Source organism: Gopherus flavomarginatus, chromosome 2 (genome assembly GCF_025201925.1).
Source record: "Gopherus flavomarginatus isolate rGopFla2 chromosome 2, rGopFla2.mat.asm, whole genome shotgun sequence".
In the NCBI taxonomy this organism is placed as follows: domain Eukaryota; kingdom Metazoa; phylum Chordata; order Testudines; family Testudinidae; genus Gopherus; species Gopherus flavomarginatus.
The window spans coordinates 300,411,089-300,434,825 of record NC_066618.1 but is presented as its reverse complement, the minus strand read 5'-3'; the positions used below and the strand labels follow the sequence as shown (position 1 = coordinate 300,434,825).

At 56.5% G+C, this 23,737-nt stretch overlaps 1 protein-coding gene across 2 annotated transcripts in view; it reads right to left on the bottom strand.

Annotated features, from left to right (window-relative positions):
• Window positions 1–203: 203 nt before the first annotated feature.
• The window catches only part of FBXL6 (F-box and leucine rich repeat protein 6), a 23,962-nt gene continuing 428 nt past the window's right edge, over window positions 204–23,737 (bottom strand). The window contains exons 1-10 of one of the 2 annotated variants that reach the window (XM_050939368.1): window positions 20,402–20,573; window positions 19,386–20,225; window positions 7,101–7,259; window positions 6,814–6,877; window positions 6,262–6,393; window positions 5,603–5,710; window positions 4,938–5,051; window positions 2,810–3,041; window positions 1,222–1,462; window positions 204–700 (exon numbers count right to left, since the gene is read on the bottom strand). In XM_050939368.1, the coding sequence (XP_050795325.1) occupies window positions 532–700; window positions 1,222–1,462; window positions 2,810–3,041; window positions 4,938–5,051; window positions 5,603–5,710; window positions 6,262–6,393; window positions 6,814–6,877; window positions 7,101–7,259; window positions 19,386–19,906 (1,740 nt within the window). In that variant the 5' untranslated portion in view covers window positions 19,907–20,225; window positions 20,402–20,573 and the 3' untranslated portion in view covers window positions 204–531. Of the gene's footprint in view, window positions 701–1,221; window positions 1,463–2,809; window positions 3,042–4,937; window positions 5,052–5,602; window positions 5,711–6,261; window positions 6,394–6,813; window positions 6,878–7,100; window positions 7,260–19,385; window positions 20,226–20,401; window positions 20,574–23,737 lie in introns of those variants that run through there. The other variant, XM_050939367.1, reaches the window with a different exon arrangement.

Genomic DNA, 23,737 nt, shown 5'->3' with positions numbered 1-23,737 from the left:
AAAGCCCCTGGTGGAGAAACACCCTTTCCCCGGAGAAGCTGGGTTACCAAAGCCGTGGGATTGCTGGAATCTGCTGGGCTCGGTGGGCTGCAACTCCCCACTCCTCCTCCCCAGGGCTCTGACTCCCTGCCAGGCTGCAGCAGCGGGCAAGTCCCTCCCTGCAGCGTGTGAACCAGGCCCTGGGGACAGACCCACGAATTCCCTGCAGGAACAGCCCTTTATTCTGTAGCACTGGGCACTGCGCCGGACAGTAAAACACTAAAAAATCCAAGAGGAACGTCATACAAAAAGGGGGCACTATCAAAATGGGGAGCGGGGAATCAGGCACGGCTGCTCCTCCCAGGGGAACAGGCTGCCTGCTGCTACAGCACCAGGTGGGTGCCCAGGTGCCATCCACACTGACAGGAGTGCCGGGTACGTCCCAGCGAAACACCAGCCCCTGGCACTCAGCCTGTGTGTGGGGTTGCTCCTGGCGCAGGAGCAGGGTCTGGGCCTCAGGCCTGCCAATGGAGAGGGGAGATGCTGGTGTCATTACGACATATCCTGTGCAGCTGCCGGCTCGTCAGCGCTGGCCAGAAGCTTGCTCAAGCACTGGCGGATGTCATCCTGGCCCCGGTACACCTTCTTCATGCCCCGGGGCAGGTAGCGGCAGGAAGACAGGTTGAGGTAGCTCAGGGCAGGACAGCTGATGATCAGGGCACTGTGGGGGAAGCAGAAATGCCTTGAATTGCATCCCTCGACTACATGCGGCTTCCCCCTAGATTTAGCACGTGGGGTGGCAGACCCAGCGTAGAGCAGAGCCGAGCCATGGTGGGAGACTGAAGGAGGCAAGGGGCCAGCCCACATGTCAGTGGTGGCACAAGAGAAGGTGGGAGGCCGTATGGGAGCCGAGCGGAAGGGCCTAGCCCGGAAGAGGCGGCGCAGCGGGACAGGGGAAGAGCCAAGCAGGGCCGCAGTGCAGAAGGAGAGCGGGATGCAGAGGCCTGCATAGCAGGAGAGGCTGGTTTTTGGGGTGGCGTCTGACGGGAGAGAGGAGGCTGCAGCAGCCGAGCTGCGAGCCAGCCACGCAGAGAGTCAGTTACACAGAGCAGCTCTCTGGGCGAGAGGGAGGCTTTGCAGCCCAGGTCCCTGGGGGGAACGCAGCCATGGCTGGTGAGTCCCGAGCCTGAAAGTGCACAGGGCTCCCCGCTGGCTGCCCACAGCCCCTCCCCCGGCGCTCACCTGACAGTGCTCACGGTGACCTTGGTCCCGGTCAGGTTGAGGGATCGCAGGGCTGCCCGGCTGCTGCCCTGCCCAAAGGCAGCCATGGCGTGCCCCAGGTCGTGCTCACTGAAGCTCTGCCCTGCCAGATCGAGCTCCTGCAGGCTGTGGTGCCACTTCCAGGTGAGCAGATGGCTGCCCACTGAGGGCAGGAGCAGGTGGTTATCGCTGCAGTATAGGCCCAGGTACAGCTGCTCTAGGTCTGGGATGCAGAGAGACACAATGCTATTCAAGAGAGTTAAGTCCCAGGCAGATTGCGTGAGTCCCAGAGGGACTGCACAAAGCTGGGTGACTGACTGGGCAACACAAGGGCAGATGAAATTCAATGTTGGTAAATGCAAAGTGATGCACATTGGAAAACATCATCCCAACTCTACATATAAAATGGTGGAGTCTGAATTAGCTGTTACCCCTCAGGAAAGATCTTGGAGTCAGCGTGGAGAGTTCTCTGGAAACATCCACTCAACGAGCAGCGGCAGCCAAACAAGGTAACAGAATGTTAGGAACCATTCGGAACAGGCCAGTAAATATAATGCCTCTACAGAAATCCTTGGTTCACCCCCACCTGGAATATGGCGTGTGGTTCTGGTGACCCCAACCCCAAAAAGATACATTAGAACTGGAAAAGTTTGCAGAAGGACAACAAAAATGACGGGTGGGATGGAGCGGCTGCCGTACGAGGAGAGATGTATGGGACTGGGACTGCTCAGCTTGGCAAAGTGACAGCTAAGGGGGGAGATGATAGGGATCTATAAAGCCATAACAAGTGTGGAGAAGGCAAAGAAGGAAGTGTTATTTACCCCTTCACCTAACAAGAACCGGGAGTCACCCAATGAAATTAACAGGCAGCAGGTTTAAAACGAACAGAAGTATTTCTTCACACAACGCACAGTCAACCTGTGGAACTCTTTGCCCCTTACTGCCCCCTGCCACCCCATCCAACCCCACCTCCTTCCTGACTGCCTCCTGGGGACCCCTGTCCCCATTCAACCCCCCTGTTCCTCGCCCTCTGACCGCCCCAACCCCATCCACACCTCCACCCTTGCCCACCACTCTGAACTCCCCTGCCCTCTATCCAACGCCTCCGCTCCCTGCCCCCTTACCGCGCTGCCTGGAGCGCCAGTGGCTGGCGGCGCTACAGCTGCGCTGCCCAGAGAGGCACTGTGCCAGCCATGCCACCACGCAGCACAGAGCACAGAGCACTGGGTCAGGCCACAGCTCTGCAGCTGCACTGCGTGGCAAGAACTCACAGCCCCGCGGCCCAGAGCATTGCACCGGTGGCGCAGTGAGCTGAGGCTGCAGGGGAGGGGGAACGGCAGGGGAGGGGCCGGGGACTAGCCTCCTGGGCCAGGAACTCAGGGGCTGGGCAGGTGGGTCCCACGAGCCGCATGTGGCCCGCGGGCCGTAGTTTGCCCACCTCTGGTCTACACATTAGGCTAAGGGCCTCATCAGGAGGCAAAAAGATTGTCCCTAGCTGCACCAGATGCACCTGTCCTCCACACAAGACACCACCCTCCTGTTCCCCAGAGATGGGTACTCCGAGGCTCACCAGGGCACGGCAGCTCCTGCAGCCCCTTGGGTGTCACGCGGAAGCAGCCACGCAGGTCCAGCACCCGCAGCCTGGTGGAGGCCTGCAGGATCTTCTGCAGGACGCTGTCACTGACAAAGGAATAAGAGGTGGTGGCCAGGCACAGCTCCTCTAAATGAGGGAAGCCCAAGGCGGTGGGGGCGGACCGAGAGCTCGGCTTCACGGACCAGATCACATTGAGCAGACGCAGCACCTGGAAAGGAAACGGATAGGGGCAGGAATGACCCACCAACCCTGAGACAACCACCTCAAAATCAGCTGACAACAATGGCTACCGCCAGGAGCATAAGAGCAGATTCCAGGGGTGCTCCAGGGCTGGAGCACCCATAGGGAAAAATTGGTGGGTGCAGCTCCCTGCCCACCTCACCTCCATCTCCACCTCGTCCCCTGAGCACACTGCGTGCCCGCTTTTCCCCCCTAGCTCCCAGCGCTTGCGCTGCAAAACAGCTGGGAGGGATAGGGGGGGAACGCGGCACGCTGGGGGAAGTGGCAGGCGGGGCAGGGATTTGGGGAAGGGGTCCAATAGGGGCATGGAGGGGGCGGAGACTTTGGGGAAAGGGTTGGAATGGGGGCAGGGAAAGGGTGGAGTTGGGGTGGGGCCAGGGGGGCGCAGGCACTCACCGGCCCCGGGGAAAGTTCGTGCCTATGGGCAGGAACAACCCCTGACCTGCTCCACTCAGGGCTGCTTTAAAGAGTAGGCAGCAAACATTGACCAGGTGCAGCTCCTGATGCTCAACAGTGCAGCCCAGGGAAACTACAAATTCCAGTATGCAATGCAGCCAAACGCACTGCATGCTGGGAAGAGCAGTACCCCTGGCCAATAGCTGTCTCTATTCCAGGCATGTACACCGTGCCCAGTATGGGGATAGGAGGGCACAGGAGGATTAAAAGAGCCAGTGCAGATCAACCCTACCTCCTCCCCTCCCTGCCTGCTCCCATGGGATGACAGGCACCCTGTTCCAGGCGCGCATCAGAAGACAGAGGGAGCAAACAGATCCTGCACTGCGTCCTAGAACTGGCTTGGACAGGCTCAAGCAGCAGGCAGGAAGGGGGTCCCCTGAGGATATCCTGAAGTCCTGTCCCAGAAGGGGGCAGATGGCAAGAGCTTCCCAGCTGCAATGGGCACAGAGGGAGAGGCGACCTGAGACAGCCAGGCTGCTCAGGGCCTTCTGGAAACGAACCAGGCCCTGGATGTGCACTGGAAAGGCAGGTGCAAAGAGCCAGGGCCCACAGGAGCCAGGCAAGGTGCCGATGCAGCTCTCAGTGTCACAAAGCTTGGGGTGCCCCAGCAGCATTAACGAGGGCTTTGCCATGCAACAGTCTCAGCAGAACTGCCTCCGGATCCACCCTGATCACATGGGCCATGCCAGCGCTGTGCACAGCACCCTGGGCAGCGTGCACCACCATCGTCTGAGCTGTGTCTGTCGAGATGCCCAGGGAAACTGGAGGAGGGGTGAGCTACAGACATGACCTCACTGGCACACACTGCTGGGGTGGCCAAAGCTCCGGACACGGGTGAGAGTCTAGGGAGGAAGCAAGTCTCTAGGAGGGATCTGAAGGGGTGCCTGTACCTTGGGTTTGGGAGGTAGGGGGCAGCGTGGGAGAAGGCAAGGCAATGCACGGCCATAAAGCAATGCCAGGACACGCAGGCATCACCTGCTGAAAAGCAGCTGCTGGCTGTGAATGCCTGCGAGCCCCTCATCCAAGGATTGCCACCCTCTCCAGAGAGAGAAAGCACCCAGCGGCAGGGACGCCCTCAGGTGTCAGGAGACCTCTCCTGGCTGCAGGGGCACGCTGGGCAAGTGCGCTGCATTGAACCGAGTGCCATTTGGAGCCATGGGTGGCCACACAAGCTGCCAATGCAGTAGGGGTGCGGACTGAACAAGGAAGGGGCAGGAGAATGAACCGACCTGAGCTTCTGGGAAGCCTGTGAAACCAGAACTGCCATGTGTCCAAGGAACCACTCAGCGGGGCAAGGAATAAGCTGGCAATAGAGCTGCAGGGCGGCAAAGGGTACCAGGGTAGGGGAAGGGGAGAGAGGAAGATCAGGGAAGGCGCGTGAGAGGAAGGAAGAAGAGCTCACGGGTACCTGCAGCTGCTGGCAGGCCGCCTGCAGCTGTTCTACTGAGAGCTGGAGGTGCTGGCTGCTCTGCTTGATCTCCGCGTTCACCTCCAGGAGCCGCAGCCCAAGGCAGCAACCGCTCTGCAGAGGGGCGACAGGTTCAGAGAGTCAGGCACTCCCTGCTGATCGGTCAGGCCCCACGCCCACCCGCCTTGCTGAACCTTCCCAATGTGACCCAAGTGTAACTGATGCAGTGACATCCGCAGACAGCCTGGAACAGCAGCCCTGAGAGGTATGATCTGCCCTGTTCATGGCAATGGAGTGTTACCTCTGGAACCTAATGAGCAATGTGAGACGCTGACATTCACAGCTTGGCGCAGCTGCCAGAAAGAGGAACGATTTCAATGGAAATCTGACACTGACTCAACGGCATCTCATCAGAGTCAGGAATGGGGAGCACCGAGCCTGTAGGCAGAGCCTGGGGAAGCACCACTCCCAATTCAACCCCTGCCTCTTCTTGTTCCAGTCTCCGCGGAAGCAGCTTCATGGGTCTCATAAGCCTCTGTCGAAGCAGGCAAAGAAACTGTCCCATCCCACGTACATACGGTGCAGTCCAGCTCCGACAGGGAGCACTCGGGCAAGGCCAGCCCCTCTACAACTGCCCCTCCCCTAGCAGCCTTTGCCAGGCTTACCGAGAGTGTGGTGATGATGGCATTCATTCGGCTGCTGTACGTCAGCCAGAGCTGCCGGATCCGAGAGCCAGCGGCCTCCAGAAAGCTCACCACAGCTGAGGAGTCAACCTGGGAACAAACCAGAGGAGGCCACCCAGCGAGGGGTTACCACCCAGCATGTGGCAGCCAGACGTCATGCACCGCCCTCAAAGCCATCTGAGAGGCTGGCCAATTAGCCACAGGAAAAGCTCCAATGCTGTACACAGCTGTTGGCTACATCAGATTAGGAAGCCCCCGTCTGGGCGAGCAATGCTGGGATGGGGTAAGGGATTTGTCAGGGCATGTCTGGGAGGGGGCTGGGCGCTGTCCCGTGCAATGGCATTGACAGTCTCGGAGCAGGCGCGGTGGGTTTGGTTGGCTGTAGTTCAGTGTTCTTACGTTCCTAGGGGACCAGAGGGCTGGCAGATGGCTCCTCTCTGGCAGGGCACACAGTGCTCCCCTGGGGCGCTGGGCAGGATGGGCCTCCTAGACTCACCCCCTCAGCAGGCAGCAATAGTGATGTGGCTGCAGCATCGCCCCGCAGGATGGCACTCTTGTATTTCCGGGAGGGCCTCAGGGGCTCCCTGGCCTAAACTGACCCCATCTCCCCGTCAGCTCAGCAGACCCTCACATGCCCCTACCTGGGAATTCTGCAGGTTTAAGCTTTCCAGCTGGGGGCAGCGTTCGGCCAGTGCGCTCAGAGACTTGGTGGTCACTCCACTGCAGTGGGTCAGCTTGAGGGACAGGAGAAGGGGGCAGGACTCCGCAAGGGCCTGTAACGAGAGGGCGGTGAGCCAGCCGGCCCTGCCATCCCATGAGCAGACCTTGTAAAAGGCAGGCTACACGCAGGCTGGGGGATTCACGTTTGCCACCTCACTCCAATTAAATTCCCTGCGAGGAAGACGATTCTGCTCTCAGTTCTTCCAGGCTGACAGGGGCTGTGTGACTAACAGCAGAGGGCCTCAGACTCGGAGACTGAGGGCTGGATATCCTTTGCATGAAAAGGACAAAACTTTGTGCCACTGGCTCTTAGTCGCAGAAAGCCTCCTGTTCTCAGAGTTATGGCTACAGCCATCCAAAACCAGGGATCGGAGTGGGCCAGCTGGTGTCCCAGGGCAGAGGGGCATTGCCTGTGGAGAAAAGCCACCAAAGGATGGCAGAATATCATGCCAAACTGACCCCTGCCCTCTCACCTGCAGGACAACAGGCACGTGGCTCTTCCAGTGACAAAGAGCAAAGTCCCGGAGAAGTGAAAACCTGCACGAAGGAAACAGAGAATTAATCTGGCCGCCGAGCCAGCCTGCATCCAGCCGTCCTGGGAGAGGACAGTATAAAGGGAGGAGGGTGAGGGGCTGGACGCTGCACTGCTCCAAGGGGAGCCGAAATGGGCAGAAATGCGGGGCTGACGCAGCAGGAGAGAGCCAAGGCATATGTCATGCACAGGTGCTAGGACAGCCCCCATCTATAATGCAGCACCCACCTGTTCAGGACCAGCCACTCCATCGTGCTGAGGATTCTCTTCTCGGTCTGGGGAGGCTGCTTTTTGCCAGGCTCCACCCAGCAGAAGCCAATTGACACCTTCTGCCACAGCAAGGGATTGGAGGCTGCCCCGTACCACAGCCGGCACACACAGGCCACCCTGGGTATGGAGACACTCGTCACTGCAGTGGCACACACCAGGTTAGACACGTAGCGGAGATGGGAGCAGAGCTATCTCAGCACAGTGGGCCCCCAGAGGCCCACCACCAGCAGGTGAGAGCCCAGCTAATGGTCAGGCAGAGCTTTTCAGGTAGGTCAGACGCCTTCCCACAGCCCTTCCGCCCGAGTCAGTGACCCAATACAGCAAGGAGCATTGCTGGGAGCCCCCCTGGAAATGCCCCTCAGGCTGGAGTGGTTGCAGAACAGGTGACGTGCTGGCTCCAGGGCCTCTGCCCATTGAGAGTCGGTGATGCACACACTCCGTGAGTGTCACTGGCCACCCATTATCCACCAGGCCCTCTTCAAGGCCTTGCTCTTGAGCTTTCAAGCCTTGCACATTATAGGGCCAGCTGTCCATGGCACTGAGGTGCCCGAGACTGACCAATAGGTACCACTGGCCATCTCCACTGCGGAGCACGCTCCAGCCATTCCTCCTCCTTGCTGAGTGCCAGCGCGCAATACGGATGTCCCTCAAGGCCCAGGTCAAATCCAGCCATGGAGTAGGTGGCAGCAACACCTGGTGACTTCAGCAGGGAGCTGCAAGTGCTTGCCCCAGGACTGACTTTGGTCCCAGGTCCTTCTCAGTCTGTTGGTTCACAGCGGGGTTCTGGAGACTGAGATGACAGAGTTGGGGGTTGGTTTGCTCCCAGCCCCCCAGTGACACCCTGAACTTATCAGCCAGGCCCTGCTCTGGGAGGTTTATATTTCAGCTTGGCAGAATTCACTTTTTATTCTTTTTAATTCTCACACATAATATCAATGGTCGAGCTAATACTTAAGTCTTGCCAGGAGTGCAGGGGGCCGGACTATCTGACGTCCCTGCCAGTCCTTCCGTTCTCTGATTCTGTTTATTTTTAAGCCTTTTTTTACTTTTACCAATTTACGTTTTCACGGTTGTGTGAAATTATGGGGGGTGAGGGTTAAGCACAGACAATTATTTAACGAAAGTAGCAGTTGAGAGTCAAAAGTTAAAGCTACCTACATGGCACCTCTGCTCCAGCTCCCTTAGCACCAGCATGACAACACGCTTTACACACAAGCAGCATTTCTCTTCCTTTGCCCATCTGTCCATGCTAGCTATTAGCGCTGGGAATACCTTTTCCTCGGTGTGTGATTGGTTCAAGTGCCCAGAGGCTGGGGGCACAGGGCACCTGTGCAGAATGTCAATGCAAGATTCCCCTGCGGGTACTGGAGACCCATAACACAGGGGCTGCAGGCTGACCCCGAGGCCTTGGGCTGCCTCACTACTGCTCTGGTTAGCCCACCACGTGGGACCCGGGAAGGTGGAGAGACAGGACAGGAGATCACTGCTGATATGCTGATAAAAAGACATGGTGAAAGGAGCCTCGGAAATACCTTAGAGACATTGTCAAGTGAGGGGTTTCTACGCTCTGGAAGACCCCTCGTGGCCACCTGTCTTCTTTTCCTGGAGTACTGCTTTACAAAACGAGTTCAAAGCCACGCCAGTGATATGACACACGATTCCAGGGTGCCTGGACTATTCTGGTAAGAATCTCACCATTCTAGGCATCAGGCTGTGGGTCAGCAAAGTACTCCCTTTGTACTCAACTGCCCAGCTCCTGGTAGATCTCGAAGATCGGCTCTACTGAGCATTCATTACAATGGGCCAGGGCAGCATGCAGGGCAATGCGGCCATGCGATCCTGAGAGGCATTTGATTCTGCCTGCCCCAACACCAGCAGAACTGGCAGCTGGCTCCCTGCTGCAGAACCTGCATCGGTAGAGACCCTGTCAGAGGCAGAGAGCGTCTAGCTTGGCCTGCAGAGCCAGGAGGGTCAGTGCAGTGCCAGCCGTTACAGCTAGCTAGCGATGAGTGAAGGGACTGGCTTGGATCTGGAATCAGAAAGGATAACCCTGCGATCCCACCACATCTCCTCCCTCGTTACCCTCTGTTCATCTTATGTACTAACACGTGTTGTGATAACTGAGCCTAGAAAGTTACCCTCATTGTGAGCTCAACTGTGAAAAGTGAGTGAATGATTATCTCACACTAACGTCTCACAACAAATGTGGACGTGGAAGAGTATGAAAAGAAGGCAGCAATCACAGCAGTGGCTGCCTGAAAGGACGGGACGGGAACACCGTCTGACGGAGTGATGGGGAAGGAGCAACCTTCATCATCACGGCTGCCACCCACACCATCTCCTGGGACCCGGCATGACACCACTGTGCCTTCTTCATCCTAATCCTGACAGATGTCCTGATCGGAGTGGGCCAGAGAGAGGGACCCAGATGGCACCATCACCTCTACCAGCACTGGCTGAATCCTGAATACCACCTAGGATGTGAGGCACTCCCCCCCCTGCAACCTAACCTGTCCTCTTCCTTCTCCATCTTATTTCTTTTCTTTCCTATCCCTCTCCTTTTGCCTTCTCTCTCACAAAAGTCTGGCTTAGCTGGACAAGACTGCTCATTCCACAACACCGCTGTGAGCCTGGGCCGAGACCCAGCCTGAGGCTGGTATGAGTTTGCCAGGTCTCAGAGTGGCTGATCAGACTGTGGACGGGTCTGTGTTTCTCCTGCAGGGAGTCTGCAAGGGAGAGTCAGCACCAGAGACAGGAGCTGCATCTCTGTTGCTCTTTTTTCCTTCCCTCTTGGGTGTATTTGGCTTGTTTTGTCTTTTAGAGAACGGGACTGGACATTAACATCAGCCACAATGCCAGCGCCAGCCCATCTCTGCTAACGTCTTCGCTCTTACCCCACGGACAGTTATTCCTGCCATCTTTAACACCAGACGAGTGTGTAACGGCAGGTTGGGTCTGAAAACTCACTCCAGCGAAAGGGAAAGAGAACAAGGGACAGCTGACATTTCAAATGCTTTCACTTTTTATCCCCCTCCCTTCTTTTCTGTGTCTTAATAAGGGTGAAAGGGCCGTTTAATGGGGTGTTTGCCATGGGACTAGGCAGGCTGAGGTCTCTCTGTACCAAACCCTGAACCTTGTTAAACACGATTTAATGTTGGACAGGAACAGTGTCTTGTCACTACCTTAGTCTTTGGGCCCCTTGATTCTATCTAAATGAATACACCGTATGGGCCCCATCACTATTGCACACTCTTCAATGGATTTAGCAATTTATCCTCACTAACGGCCCTGGGAGGCAGGGCACAGCTATTGCCCCCTCTGGAGAGAAAGGGAACTTAGGCAGAGAGGGACAAAGGGCCAGATTTTTAAAGGTATTTAGGTGCCTAGTGGGATTTTCAAAGGCGTCTAGTACCTTACTCCCATTGATTTCAAGATCTTTACAAAGCTGGTCCTAAGTGACTTGCCCGAGGTGTGACGAAGTGGGGGATTTTCCTGGTTCTTCCATGTTTTTCCAGTGGTTTGTATGCAGAGGGGATGGGACTCAGTGTCCCCAGCTGTTACTGGTTTAATGAGGTGAGGGGAGAGGGAGTTTGTTGGTACACAGGACCAGAGAGGGAATTTGAGACCCCTGCCGATGGTCTGGAGGATGGAGACCCCAGCGACTGGTGACCCGGAGACCCAGCTCAGGAGTTGCAACTGGTTCTGGCCCATGGGAGGACAATGGGCTGCGAAGAGAGGACCCCGGTGACCTGATCAGCCGGTTCCAGCCAGAGGCGCCAGAGGAGGGTTGGGAGGAGAGGAGACACAGGCTTTCCTGTTTACAACCCTGTTTACCTGGAGAGAAGACAAGGACAGCGGGGGCTAGTGATATCAGATGCTGAGCTGGGAAGCAGCCGGGCTCTGGGCTTGAGAAGGGGAGCAGGCAGAGCCTACCTGGATGCAAGGAGACTGGGATGTTCTGTGCTGAGGGAGGCCAGGCCTGAGGCCCTGAGAGTTTCCTGTGCTGGGTTCTGTTAAGATAAGTTCCTGTCTGCATCCTAAAAACTTGCCCATACCGGTATTGCCCTGGCCTCTTCTTTTGTCATTCAGTGTTAAATGCATTCTAAACTATATGCATTTCCTCACCTTTTGGGGGCGAAGCCAGACTTTTAGGCACCTGCTCCCCTACTTGGTGTAAACTTTGCTTGTACCAATCAGAAACGAACACACACAGTTTTTGGGCCCCGTCCCCTATGACACTTCTATGATGTCATAGTGGGTACTTTAGGCTGGTCTGCCATGTGCAGGCAGAAGAGGAGAAAGAAAAACGAATCCTGTGTACCTTGTGCATGCCCGTAACCGAGCCTGATCACCTCGAAGCCTCTCTCAGCTCACGTGTTTTAAGCAGTTTCTACGTTTGCCGGTTGTTATGAGTTGGTTTGTATTCGTAAGTATTGGTTATTACTAAATGCTGCATCTGTGTTTATAAATATTGTTTACTGCATCTTTGTTTATAAATATTGTTTGATAGTAAATACTTTAGCCATTGTATGTTTTAAGTTCCATTAACCCTATTAGCTAATCATAGGCTGCTCCCCTATCCCTTGTAACTATCCCCAATAAAACTTTAAATTAATTAATTTTAGTTGTGTGCGTGCCTGCAGTTTGCATCGTGACCCATACCCTCCTTGCATCCCTTACCTATACAGTCTATTGCCACGTGCAGCCTGGTAAATAAGAGGTCTGCATTTTTCTTTCGCCCCTAAAAGTACGTGGCAATCTACATGACGTCACGAACAGGATGCACGGAGGTTGGGCCATGCCCGTGACACACTGCAGATTGCGCAGATAATGAAACTGAACAGTTCCAACATTTGCAGTTTCACCTTCTTACTAGCCAAAATTCGACTAATCCAAAAATAGAATGGATCTGTTCTCTTGGCTCGGGCAAAACTCTAAAAGGTTATACTGTACCATTAACCCTGGCAGATATGAGATGCCTCCTTCGGTGCCACCCGAGCTTTAGGAGTCAGCCAGCCGATTGTTCCCTGCAGCCTCAGTGCACGGAGACTGTGGAAAACCTCGGTGCTGCAGATCCCTCTCAACTTTGGAGAGAATGTAGCCGCATTGTTAGAAAATCTGGAGGCACCGTTTCCAAATTAATTCCCCCACCTCGGGTAATACCTGCTGATCCGGCACATAAATTATTATGCCAAATGATAAAAGAATTAAATTTGATTAAGAAAACCAAAAAATTGCGACCCGATGAATATAAATCTGAGGACGTTTCCACCGTCCTGTTTAGCATGATATGCAAGGCCCTCGATCTGTGCTCTGTCCTCCATGGAGGCACAATGTCTGCAGCTAAACAGGCAGCCCCAGGCTCTCCTAAAGGTAATAATGAGAAGAAGACAGAAAAGGTAGAGCCCATCACTACCCCCCCCAAGTCCCTGTCGGAAAATGTTGCCCCTCCCATATGAAGCTCCTAAAACTCCTCTGTATCCAGCTCTGCCAACAGCCCCAGAATGTGCAGAGTCTGAAACCGTAGCAGAAGCTTTGCCTATTGCAATAACTAAAACTAAAATAGACGCACAAACAGGCAACACCACGCAGGTTACTGAACTGCGAACACGTACTAAGGCCGAACTTAAAGAGTTTTTAAAGGAAACGCAGTGAAAAGCCGACGAGGCCCCCATGGTTTGGGTCGGGCGGCTAGCCTTAGAACACGGAGCAGAATTGGTGGACCGCGAGGAGGCCGGCACCTTAGCCAAAACGGCCAATTGGGCACGAGGCTTCCCGGGTCACGCTTTATTAAATAATCGCATTTGGCCACTTACCGCCCCGGCAGCTGCCATTTTAGCAATGCAAGGCAGTTTTAAAGGATTATATATCCCCCCGGGAACCTTAGTTACTCCACACAATCTAATATGGGCAATCGCAGGAGCTTCCATAGCCCTGTGGGATCCACTACAAAATCCACTTAATTTAACTGTTCAACAGCAAACACCCTTTATACACGTTACTGATCCCACCCAAATTCCTGTCTCAGCAGAGGCGGTTAATTTGGCATTAGAAGCTGCCCCTGGAGCTGACACCGGTGCCATGCTGCACTTGCATGCGGCCGTTCGCAGACCCATCTTAACGTTATTTGAAGTGGTTAGTAAAATTAAGTTGTTACTGCCACCCCCGCCTGTTGTTCTCCCAGTTGATTCGCCACCAAAAAACCCTCCAAAAAGTCAGTTTAATCCCCAAAAATATCCTGGGCGAACTAAAGCTGAACGGGCACTATTCGGCTTCCTCTTAACAAAGGGATCCCCAAAGAAGCCCTGCGTAAAACGTCAAACCAAGAGCAGCAAAATGTAGCCGAACAGCTAGGCTGGAAAAATTGGGAGGACTATGTTAGGACAAAAAACGAATAGGGGCCGGGTGCTGCCCGGCCCAAATTAAAGATCCTACCGATGAACGCCCATACGCCACCCTTTTAGTTAACAGTGACACCCCCACTTCCTTTTTATTAGACACTGGAGCTCAAGTTAGCGTTATTGAGCCCAACGTTCCCCACTGTCCTACTGGCTCCTTTATGTTTGTTCAAGGTCTCAATGCAATACAAGAAAAACCCGTGGTTTGGGTTAAAATTGCCCACGGAAGATACGTAAGAAAAATAAAAGCCTTGCTGGGATAAAAAATCTGCTAGGTGTCTCAGATATTAAAAAATTTAAACTGCATGATCAAATTCTGCAAGCCCTCCCTATAACCGTAGGCGATCATTCCCCCTATACCCCCAAAGTAGTTAACTCCCAGCCATGGAAATTTTCCCCTATTCCCACAAAATCCGAAGGGCTTCCCCTTATTGAAGCTTTGCTCACTCAGCTTCTAGAAGAAGAAAAAATAGAAAGGGTCACTGCATCCACCTTTCTGTCCGCGGGTTGGGGTATTCCCAAGCCCGGCGATCCCTCTAAATATCGCCTTGTCATTGATTACAGACAAGCTAACAGCCGTGTAAAGCCTATCGCACTTTCCAGCTCTGTCACCATTCCCGAAATACAGCGGCAACTAAGCGATGCAAGTAATCAGTGGGCATGTACTCTTGATTTAAAAGATATGTTTTACCAAATCCCACTCCAGGACACACAAGGAATCTTAAACTTTGCTTTTAAGGGCGTCCAATATAAATGGAAAGTTTGCCCACAGGGGTTCTGTAATTCTCCTGCACTTGCATCGTCCCATCTCAATATCACATTACAAAAGGTAAAACTCCTACAGGATGTGTACGTGCTAACCTATGTAGATGACATTGCCATTTGTGGGCCCAATCCACAAGCAGTTCAAAGTACCACCCAAATGATAATTGATGCATTAGAAGCAGATGGGTGGCAAATTAACAAAACAAAGAGCCACCTGCAGGCCAGCCAGCAATTCTCATTCTTGGGACTCCAATTCACTCCAACCACTCACACCCAAGCCCCAGCCAGTGTATTAGACCCTTGGACAGAAGCCCCTCCACAAAATAAACGAGAGCTTCAGCAGCTATTAGGTCTCCTTGATTATCACCACCAATATATCCCGGCACAGCTAATTTTTAACTTAGAAATCCTACAAAGCTCTCTCTCTTCTAAACGCTCCCGAGAAGTATGGAACGCATCAGCACAACAAAGCTTAGAGAAACTAGCTGGCTGGTTTGCCTCTAACCCCCACCTCGCCCGTTTTGATTCCCAAGAACCCCTCAACATTAATTTGTTTATTACAAAACACCATGTACGGTTCACTGTACTGCAACATGGTAATGCTATTTACAATTGGGCCCATCGCCTGTCTGGACCCCAGTACAACTATGGTCTAGTGGGAGAAATGCTACTGGCTGCGTCCAGTGCGCGTCACTGGTCCCAACTCCCTATCCCAGGTACCCTGTCTGGACCACGTGTTCATTTAATCCCGTGGCTTACAAGTACCCCTCCACCCGAGTTTCATGGCACTGCTCGCACCTGGCAGCTTCTATGTTTCCAGGTTGAGGTAGCTTGGCAGCCATGGACACTAGCTCCCAGCGATAACATCTTAGCCCCCCCGCCCTTCACCAACCATTATGCATTGAAGTAAAATATGATCCCTGGGTTGTGTCTGACGGGGGCACCTCACCATCCCCTAGGGCAGGAGTTCTTTGTTCCACATGTAATCACTTTAATGTGCAGTTATTGCCCCCCTCCTGCTCCGCACAAGAATGCGAGGTGCAGGGCGTTCTTTTAGCTGCCCAACATGTTGCTAATGCCCACTCTGCCAACATGCAAGTTGTTTTAGGTATCGATTCTCAGTTTTGTTTAGACATTTTAACTGAGCAAGCCTCTCCCTCAGCTTTTGTTAAATTGTGGGACCAAATTTTTGCCCTAATTCGTAAATTCTCTCACCCTTGGTTCGTTACGCACTGTCCCTCCCATCGACCAGACTCTAACCCCCTGCATTCCAGTCTTGATCAAAGAATGAGAGAGCTCTCCCAAGTTCATATGGCAAATCCCGCCGTACAGGCAGACCCGCTGTTGCGCTGGCTCCACGAAGAATGGGGACACTTACCACCCACAAAATTGTACGGCCTGTTATCTAGCTTTTCTAACCAACAGCCTGACGTTAGCTGCAGTCAGTGTGAGCTCATTGTTCAGTCCTGCTTGCAGTGTGTGCAGGTAAAAACTATGAATCGTCCCCGATATGAGCGCTCTGCATACGCTGCAGAACACTTTGCCCCAGGTAGTACGTGGCAAATTGACTTAATAGGACCCTTGCCAGGTGCTCGTCGTTTTCCAAAAGCCTTAGTTACTGTCGATCTGGGGTCTCGACAAACCTTTTATGTTCCTCTTAATAAAACCAACGCTGCTTCTGTCGCTGTGGCTCTTAAGCAAACAGCAGCTGCCTGGGGCACTCCCACTGTAGTCCAAGCAGACGGTGGACCACCCTTTACCAGCAAAAGCATTGAACAGCTCATTTTCGGATGGGGGGCTTCCCTTCACATCCATACTAAATATCACCCTCAAAGCAATGGTGTGGTAGAGCGAAAAATCGCAGTCCTTAAACTACGCTGCGAACAGCAAACCCCAACCCTGATTTGAAAAACTGGAGCTCATTTTTACCCCAGGTACTTATCGCACTCAACAAGAGTTACTCTCGCTGGCCTCACATTTCACCTACACCTAAGCCGCCTTGGTCCCCCATGTTTAACACCGGCCAACTGGTTTGGCTTACAGAACCCCAAGCCTCTGGCCATCGAAAACCTATAAAAACCATCATTCTCCGGGCCGGCAAGTACCCTAACACCTACTTAGTGGCTACAAGTACCCCTGGTAACAAGCTAGTTCATCATAACTGGCTCAGCAAATGTAGCTCTTAATAAACAAACTAATGCCCCTGAGCAGGGCTCCTATTATTCTGTTTTACAGGTTATACTGCCCTTCCTCACAACATCTTTGCCCATGGAACCCTTAGGAGAAGGTGGACTACAAACATGGCTCACCACCTACTGGGTGCAGGAGGTCAGCGGAAACCAGCCCCTGTCAGCGCTGAATCCAGAAGATTGTCTTGTTTGCTCTACTCAGTTCTCACCTAAATATCCATTACCTTTCAATTTGTACCAAGAGTTTATAATTTTTCTTCATTTAATTTGTCTAATGTAAATTGTTCTTCCCCCTATGTGCAGTGGGCTGCTTCTAGTGTTTGGAATAATTGTTCTTCACAATTTAATTCTTATGTGTTTCCAGTTCTTAATGCTTCAGGTGGAAGTGATCATAGCTTTCCTTTAATTGATAGTGTTAGAGTTCCAGCACCTCATTGTTGGGTTTTTGTTGGCAGTAGTTTAACCCCAGCCCCTACTTGGGTGGGTACTTATTCTAATTGTTCTATGTGGAGTTTCTCTTATGCTAACACCTCCATAACTAAACCCACTCTTACTTACACCTACCCCCCTCCCCTTCATTGTTCTTATCGTCTTAATTATAACATTCCCTTTGGAACCTTCTCTGCCTCCATAACACATACGTATCTGTTCCATGCCCAGCATATGCATCATGCTGAGGCTGCATGTATCAATCGTGCATCCAGCTTTTCCTCCGTGAACAATAATAGGTGGAGCCAGACCACAATTTCTTCCTTAAGACCCGGTCATTTTTGGATTTGCGGTAATGTCGCATTTGCTGTGCTTCCTCCCAGCCCCCGGGGTATATGCACCATTGGCACCCTGTATCTACAGGGGGGAGGTATTTATACCTTGCCATCTAGCCACCGACACCGTCATAGTACCCGCTCGTTTTGGACTCATTTGCAAACAGCAGCTTCCTCCCTCGCCTCCTCTGTTGTTAGTTTTAACCCTGTCGGTTATATGATGTTACGTGATCAAGTGCTGTTTCAATCCCTTGCTATTGAAATGCTTGCTAATACTACAGCCAAAGGCCTCTCCTTAGTTAATCAGCAGTTAAATTCCCTTGTTCAGTATAGTATTCAAAATAGATTAATGATTCAATATTTGTTACAATCTTCCTCATTTTGTACTAAATTTGCTGAAGTATATCCCGAGTTTGCTGATAAATGTTGCGTTTCTTTGCCTTCTATTTCTCCTAATTTGTCCTCAATTGTTAAAGACCTGCAAACGTTGAGCTCTACTGTCAAAGAGTCATGAAAGTCCTTCCAGTTTTGGTCATGGCTCGATTGGTTTGGCCTTGCGCCCTACAAATCCTATTTCCAATCCCTGTTTGTGTCCCTTCTGGTTGGGCTCGCTCTTCTCTGTCTCGGATGTGCCTTCATTAAAGCCTACATTCACAAGTTTGTTGCCTCGGCCTATATCGCTTCCACCCCCGAAGCGCATTCCCTCGTAGGTGGGAATGAGGAGTCGGACTCGGAAGTTTAGGTTTTCAGCCAAACGATTTCAGCCAGGGCATGTTAAGATAAGTTCCTGTCTGCATCCTAAAAACTTGCCCATACCGGTATTGCCCTGGCCTCTTCTTTTGTCATTCAGTGTTAAATGCATTCTAAACTATATGCATTTCCTCACCTTTTGGGGGCAAAGCCAGACTTTTAGGCACCTGCTCCCCTACTTGGTGTAAACTTTGCTTGTACCAATCAGAAACGAACACACACAGTTTTTGGGCCCTGTCCCCTATGACACTTCTATGATGTCATAGTGGGTACTTTAGGCTGGTCTGCCATGTGCAGGCAGAAGAGGAGAAAGAAAAACGAATCCTGTGTACCTTGTGCACACCCGTAACCGAGCCTGATCACCTCGAAGCCTCTCTCAGCTCACGTGTTTTAAGCAGAGTTTCTACGTTTGCCACTCGTTATGAGTTGGTTTGTATTCGTAAGTATTGGTTATTACTAAATGCTGCATCTGTGTTTATAAATATTGTTTACTGCATCTTTGTTTATAAATATTGTTTGATAGTAAATACTTTAGCCATTGTATGTTTTAAGTTCCATTAACCCTATTAGCTAATCATACGCTGCTCCCCTATCCCTTGTAACTATCCCCAATAAAACTTTAAATTAATTAATTTTAGTTGTGTGCGTGCCTGCAGTTTGCATCATGACCCATACCCTCCTTGCATCCCTTACCTATACAGTCTATTGCCATGTGCAGCCTGGTAAATAAGAGGTCTGCATTTTTCTTTCGCCCCTAAAAGTACGTGGCAATCTACAGGTTCAACTCTCAATAAACGCACCTGTTTTACGCTGGCTGAGAGTCACTCCGGGCTAGAGAACAGGGTTGCATCAACCCCTTCGGGGTGAGGAGACCCGGGGGGGTCCAGAGCGAGGGGACTCCCTGAAGGGACCCACGGCGAGAGACAGACGTGCTAAGACTCAGACAGATGCGGCTCCAGGAGGTGGAGGGGCCTAACCCCGAGAGAGAGTGGACCCCCGAAAAGGGCTGTCGGACTGAAAGGGGCACCCCCCATGGACTGCACAGGGCCACGAGTGAGCACGATCTGTGAGCCCGTGACATGAGGTCACCCCGAAAGTCTGTGACAGAGGAAGTCATAGCTTCCAAGGCCGGAAGGGACCATAGTGACCATCTAAATGGAACCAAAGTCCCAAGCTAGTGCCCTAAACACTGGCCCACCCTTCCTCTCATCACCCCGGCCCCCCATTCCCTCCGACCCCAGCAAAGCAAGAAGCAAGGATGGACTATTAGCCCAAATAGAGAAGGAAGCCAGCGAGCTTGTTCCCGTAAGCACTGAGTGACTGTGCCATGCTGACTGCCTGGTCCCCGCTAACCCACTTCCCAGGACCTCCACACACCTGCAGAGCAAGGGCACGGCCCCCTCGGATGCCACCAAAGACTGGAAGATCCGCACCAGGATTTCTACTGGGAGGCGCTCTCCCCAAGAGGCCCCAGCAGCTTCCCCGATTTCCTCAGCCCGGCCCCTAGGCACGGGCTCCTTGGCAGCAGGAGCCCCTCCTTTCTCTCTCTTTCTCCCTCCTGCCATGCCAGTCCTTTGGACGCACTGCAGCGGCTGCTTCTTTGCTGGAGCTTGGTGCTTTCTCTTTGCCACTTTCCTGGGAGGGTGGTCTTGCCCGTCACCGATGTTGGCAATGATCAGCAGCATGTCATTGTCTGTCTCATGAACAAAGTAGTCTGGGGCCACTCTCCTGGGGGCCTTGAAAGCCGCCTTCCTTTTAGAGGCCTTGCTGGCATCCCCTGGTCCCGGTTTCCCAGTTGCCTTGGTGTTCTGTTTCTTGGAAGCATTCTGCCCTGTGCCAGATGGTTTGGAAGAGGCCCCAGCCTCTCTCAAGTTCTCTGCTGTCCTGGGCTCTTCCATAGTAGCCCCTATAGGCCGGGTTAATCGACAAAGACAATCTGGCAGCACACTTCTGGCAAAAAAGACAGGTGACAATCCCTGCTAGGAGCATTCGGGTCTTTCCACATGTTCCTACCGAAGCAGCCTGGCAGCTAAGTGAAAACCAACACAGGCCAAGGACAAAAGCTGGATCTCACTCACTAGTTTCAGCCTCCGCGTGGTCACCAGTGGACAGGGTGTGGCGCTTGAAGTGATGGGATCTGTGTTCTGTTCCCGGCTCTGATGGTGATGTTCGACCCCAGGTAACACACATCACCTCTCTGCAACTCAGTTTCCCCAGCTGTAAATTGGGAATGATGATTAATGGATTTTATGGCCAGAAGGGACCGTTCTGACCGTCAAGTCTGAACTCCTGCATTGCACAGGCCAGAGAACCCTCCCCAGAGAGTCTGGATCCAGCCTGAACTAGAGCGTATCTTCTAGAAAGACTAACCCAACACAAAGGGGGCGACCTACCCAGAGCATGGAGAGACTGACGGGGGAAATAAAGTATTACTGTTCCCATCAGCCATCTCCCTGCTGCCCTGCTTTACATACAAGGCCCTAGCTTCCCACTTCTTCCACACAGCACCCAATGAACTCCTGTCAGCGCCCCCGGAGACATCTGCCTATCTTCAGGGCTTCTCATCCGGGGTCCCCCAGCCCTGCGCCCGTTTCTGATCTGCCGCTGGGTCACTGGGGGCCGGGCACGCTGCAGGAGCCGGGGCAGCACTGGGGGCCGGGCACGCTGCAGGAGCCGGGGCAGCAGTGGGGGCCGGGCACGCTGCAGGAGCCGGGGCAGCAGTGGGGGCCGGGCACGCTGCAGGAGCCGGGGCAGCACTGGGGGCCGGGCACGCTGCAGGAGCCGGGGCAGCACTGGGGGCCGGGCACGCTGCAGGAGCCGGGGCAGCAGTGGGGGCCGGGCACGCTGCAGGAGCCGGGGCAGCAGTGGGGGCCGGGCACGCTGCAGGAGCCGGGGCAGCAGTGGGGGCCGGGCACGCTGCAGGAGCCGGGGTAGCACTCGGGGCTGGGCACGCTGCAGGAGCCGGGGCAGCAGTGGGGGCCGGGCACGCTGCAGGAGCCGGGGTAGCACTGGGGGCCGGGCACGCTGCAGGAGCCGGGGCAGCACTGGGGGCCGGGCACGCTGCAGGAGCCGGGGCAGCACTGGGGGCCGGGCACGCTGCAGGAGCCGGGGTAGCACTCGGGGCCGGGCACGCTGCAGGAGCCGGGGCAGCACTGGGGGCCGGGCACGCTGCAGGAGCCGGGGCAGCACTGGGGGCCGGGCACGCTGCAGGAGCCGGGGCAGCACTGGGGGCCGGGCACGCTGCAGGAGCCGGGGCAGCACTGGGGGCCGGGCACGCTGCAGGAGCCGGGGTAGCACTCGGGGCCGGGCACGCTGCAGGAGCCGGGGCAGCACTGGGGGCCGGGCACGCTGCAGGAGCCGGGGCAGCAGTGGGGGCCGGGCACGCTGCAGGAGCCGGGGCAGCACTGGGGGCCGGGCACGCTGCAGGAGCCGGGGTAGCACTCGGGGCCGGGCACGCTGCAGGAGCCGGGGTAGCACTCGGGGCCGGGCACGCTGCAGGAGCCGGGGCAGCACTGGGGGCCGGGCACGCTGCAGGAGCCGGGGCAGCACTGGGGGCCGGGCACGCTGCAGGAGCCGGGGCAGCACTGGGGGCCGGGCACGCTGCAGGAGCCGGGGCAGCACTGGGGGCCGGGCACGCTGCAGGAGCCGGGGCAGCACTGGGGGCCGGGCACGCTGCAGGAGCCGGGGTAGCACTCGGGGCCGGGCACGCTGCAGGAGCCGGGGCAGCAGTGGGGGCCGGGCACGCTGCAGGAGCCGGGGCAGCACTGGGGGCCGGGCACGCTGCAGGAGCCGGGGCAGCACTGGGGGCCGGGCACGCTGCAGGAGCCGGGGCAGCACTGGGGGCCGGGCACGCTGCAGGAGCCGGGGCAGCACTGGGGGCCGGGCACGCTGCAGGAGCCGGGGTAGCACTCGGGGCCGGGCACGCTGCAGGAGCCGGGGCAGCACTGGGGGCCGGGCACGCTGCAGGAGCCGGGGCAGCACTGGGGGCCGGGCACGCTGCAGGAGCCGGGGCAGCACTGGGGGCCGGGCACGCTGCAGGAGCCGGGGCAGCACTGGGGGCCGGGCACGCGGCAGGAGCCGGGGCAGCACTGGGGGCCGGGCACGCTGCAGGAGCCGGGGCAGCACTCGGGGCCGGGCACGCTGCAGGAGCCGGGGCAGCACTCGGGGCCGGGCACGCTGCAGGAGCCGGGGCAGCACTCGGGGCCGGGCACGCGGCAGGAGCCGGGGCAGCAGTGGGGGCCGGGCACGCTGCAGGAGCCGGGGCAGCGCTGGGGGCCGGGCACGCTGCAGGAGCCGGGGCAGCGCTGGGGGCCGGGCACGCTGCAGGAGCCGGGGCAGCGCTCGGGGCCGGGCACGCTGCAGGAGCCGGGGCAGCGCTCGGGGCCGGGCACGCGGCAGGAGCCGGGGCAGCAGTGGGGGCCGGGCACGCTGCAGGAGCCGGGGCAGCAGTGGGGGCCGGGCACGCTGCAGGAGCCGGGGCAGCACTCGGGGCCGGGCACGCTGCAGGAGCCGGGGCAGCACTCGGGGCCGGGCACGCTGCAGGAGCCGGGGCAGCACTGGGGGCCGGGCACGCTGCAGGAGCCGGGGCAGCAGTGGGGGCCGGGCACGCTGCAGGAGCCGGGACAGCACTCGGGGCCGGGCACGCTGCAGGAGCCGGGGCAGCACTGGGGGCCGGGCACGCGGCAGGAGCCGGGGCAGCACTGGGGGCCGGGCACGCGGCAGGAGCCGGGGCAGCACTGGGGGCCGGGCACGCTGCAGGAGCCGGGGCAGCACTGGGGGCCGGGCACGCTGCAGGAGCCGGGGCAGCACTGGGGGCCGGGCACGCTGCAGGAGCCGGGGCAGCACTGGGGGCCGGGCACGCTGCAGGAGCCGGGGCAGCAGTGGGGGCCGGGCACGCTGCAGGAGCCGGGGCAGCAGTGGGGGCCGGGCACGCTGCAGGAGCCGGGACAGCACTCGGGGCCGGGCACGCTGCAGGAGCCGGGGCAGCACTGGGGGCCGGGCACGCGGCAGGAGCCGGGGCAGCACTGGGGGCCGGGCACGCTGCAGGAGCCGGGGCAGCACTGGGGGCCGGGCACGCTGCAGGAGCCGGGGCAGCGCTCGGGGCCGGGCACGCTGCAGGAGCCGGGGCAGCACTCGGGGCCGGGCACGCGGCAGGAGCCGGGGCAGCAGTGGGGGCCGGGCACGCTGCAGGAGCCGGGGCAGCAGTGGGGGCCGGGCACGCTGCAGGAGCCGGGGCAGCACTCGGGGCCGGGCACGCTGCAGGAGCCGGGGCAGCACTCGGGGCCGGGCACGCTGCAGGAGCCGGGGCAGCACTGGGGGCCGGGCACGCTGCAGGAGCCGGGGCAGCAGTGGGGGCCGGGCACGCTGCAGGAGCCGGGGCAGCACTGGGGGCCGGGCACGCGGCAGGAGCCGGGGCAGCACTGGGGGCCGGGCACGCTGCAGGAGCCGGGGCAGCACTGGGGGCCGGGCACGCTGCAGGAGCCGGGGCAGCAGTGGGGGCCGGGCACGCTGCAGGAGCAGGGGCAGCACTGGGGGCCGGGCACGCTGCAGGAGCCGGGGCAGCACTGGGGGCCGGGCACGCTGCAGGAGCCGGGGCAGCACTGGGGGCCGGGCACGCTGCAGGAGCCGGGGCAGCAGTGGGGGCCGGGCACGCTGCAGGAGCCGGGGCAGCACTGGGGGCCGGGCACGCGGCAGGAGCCGGGGCAGCACTGGGGGCCGGGCACGCGGCA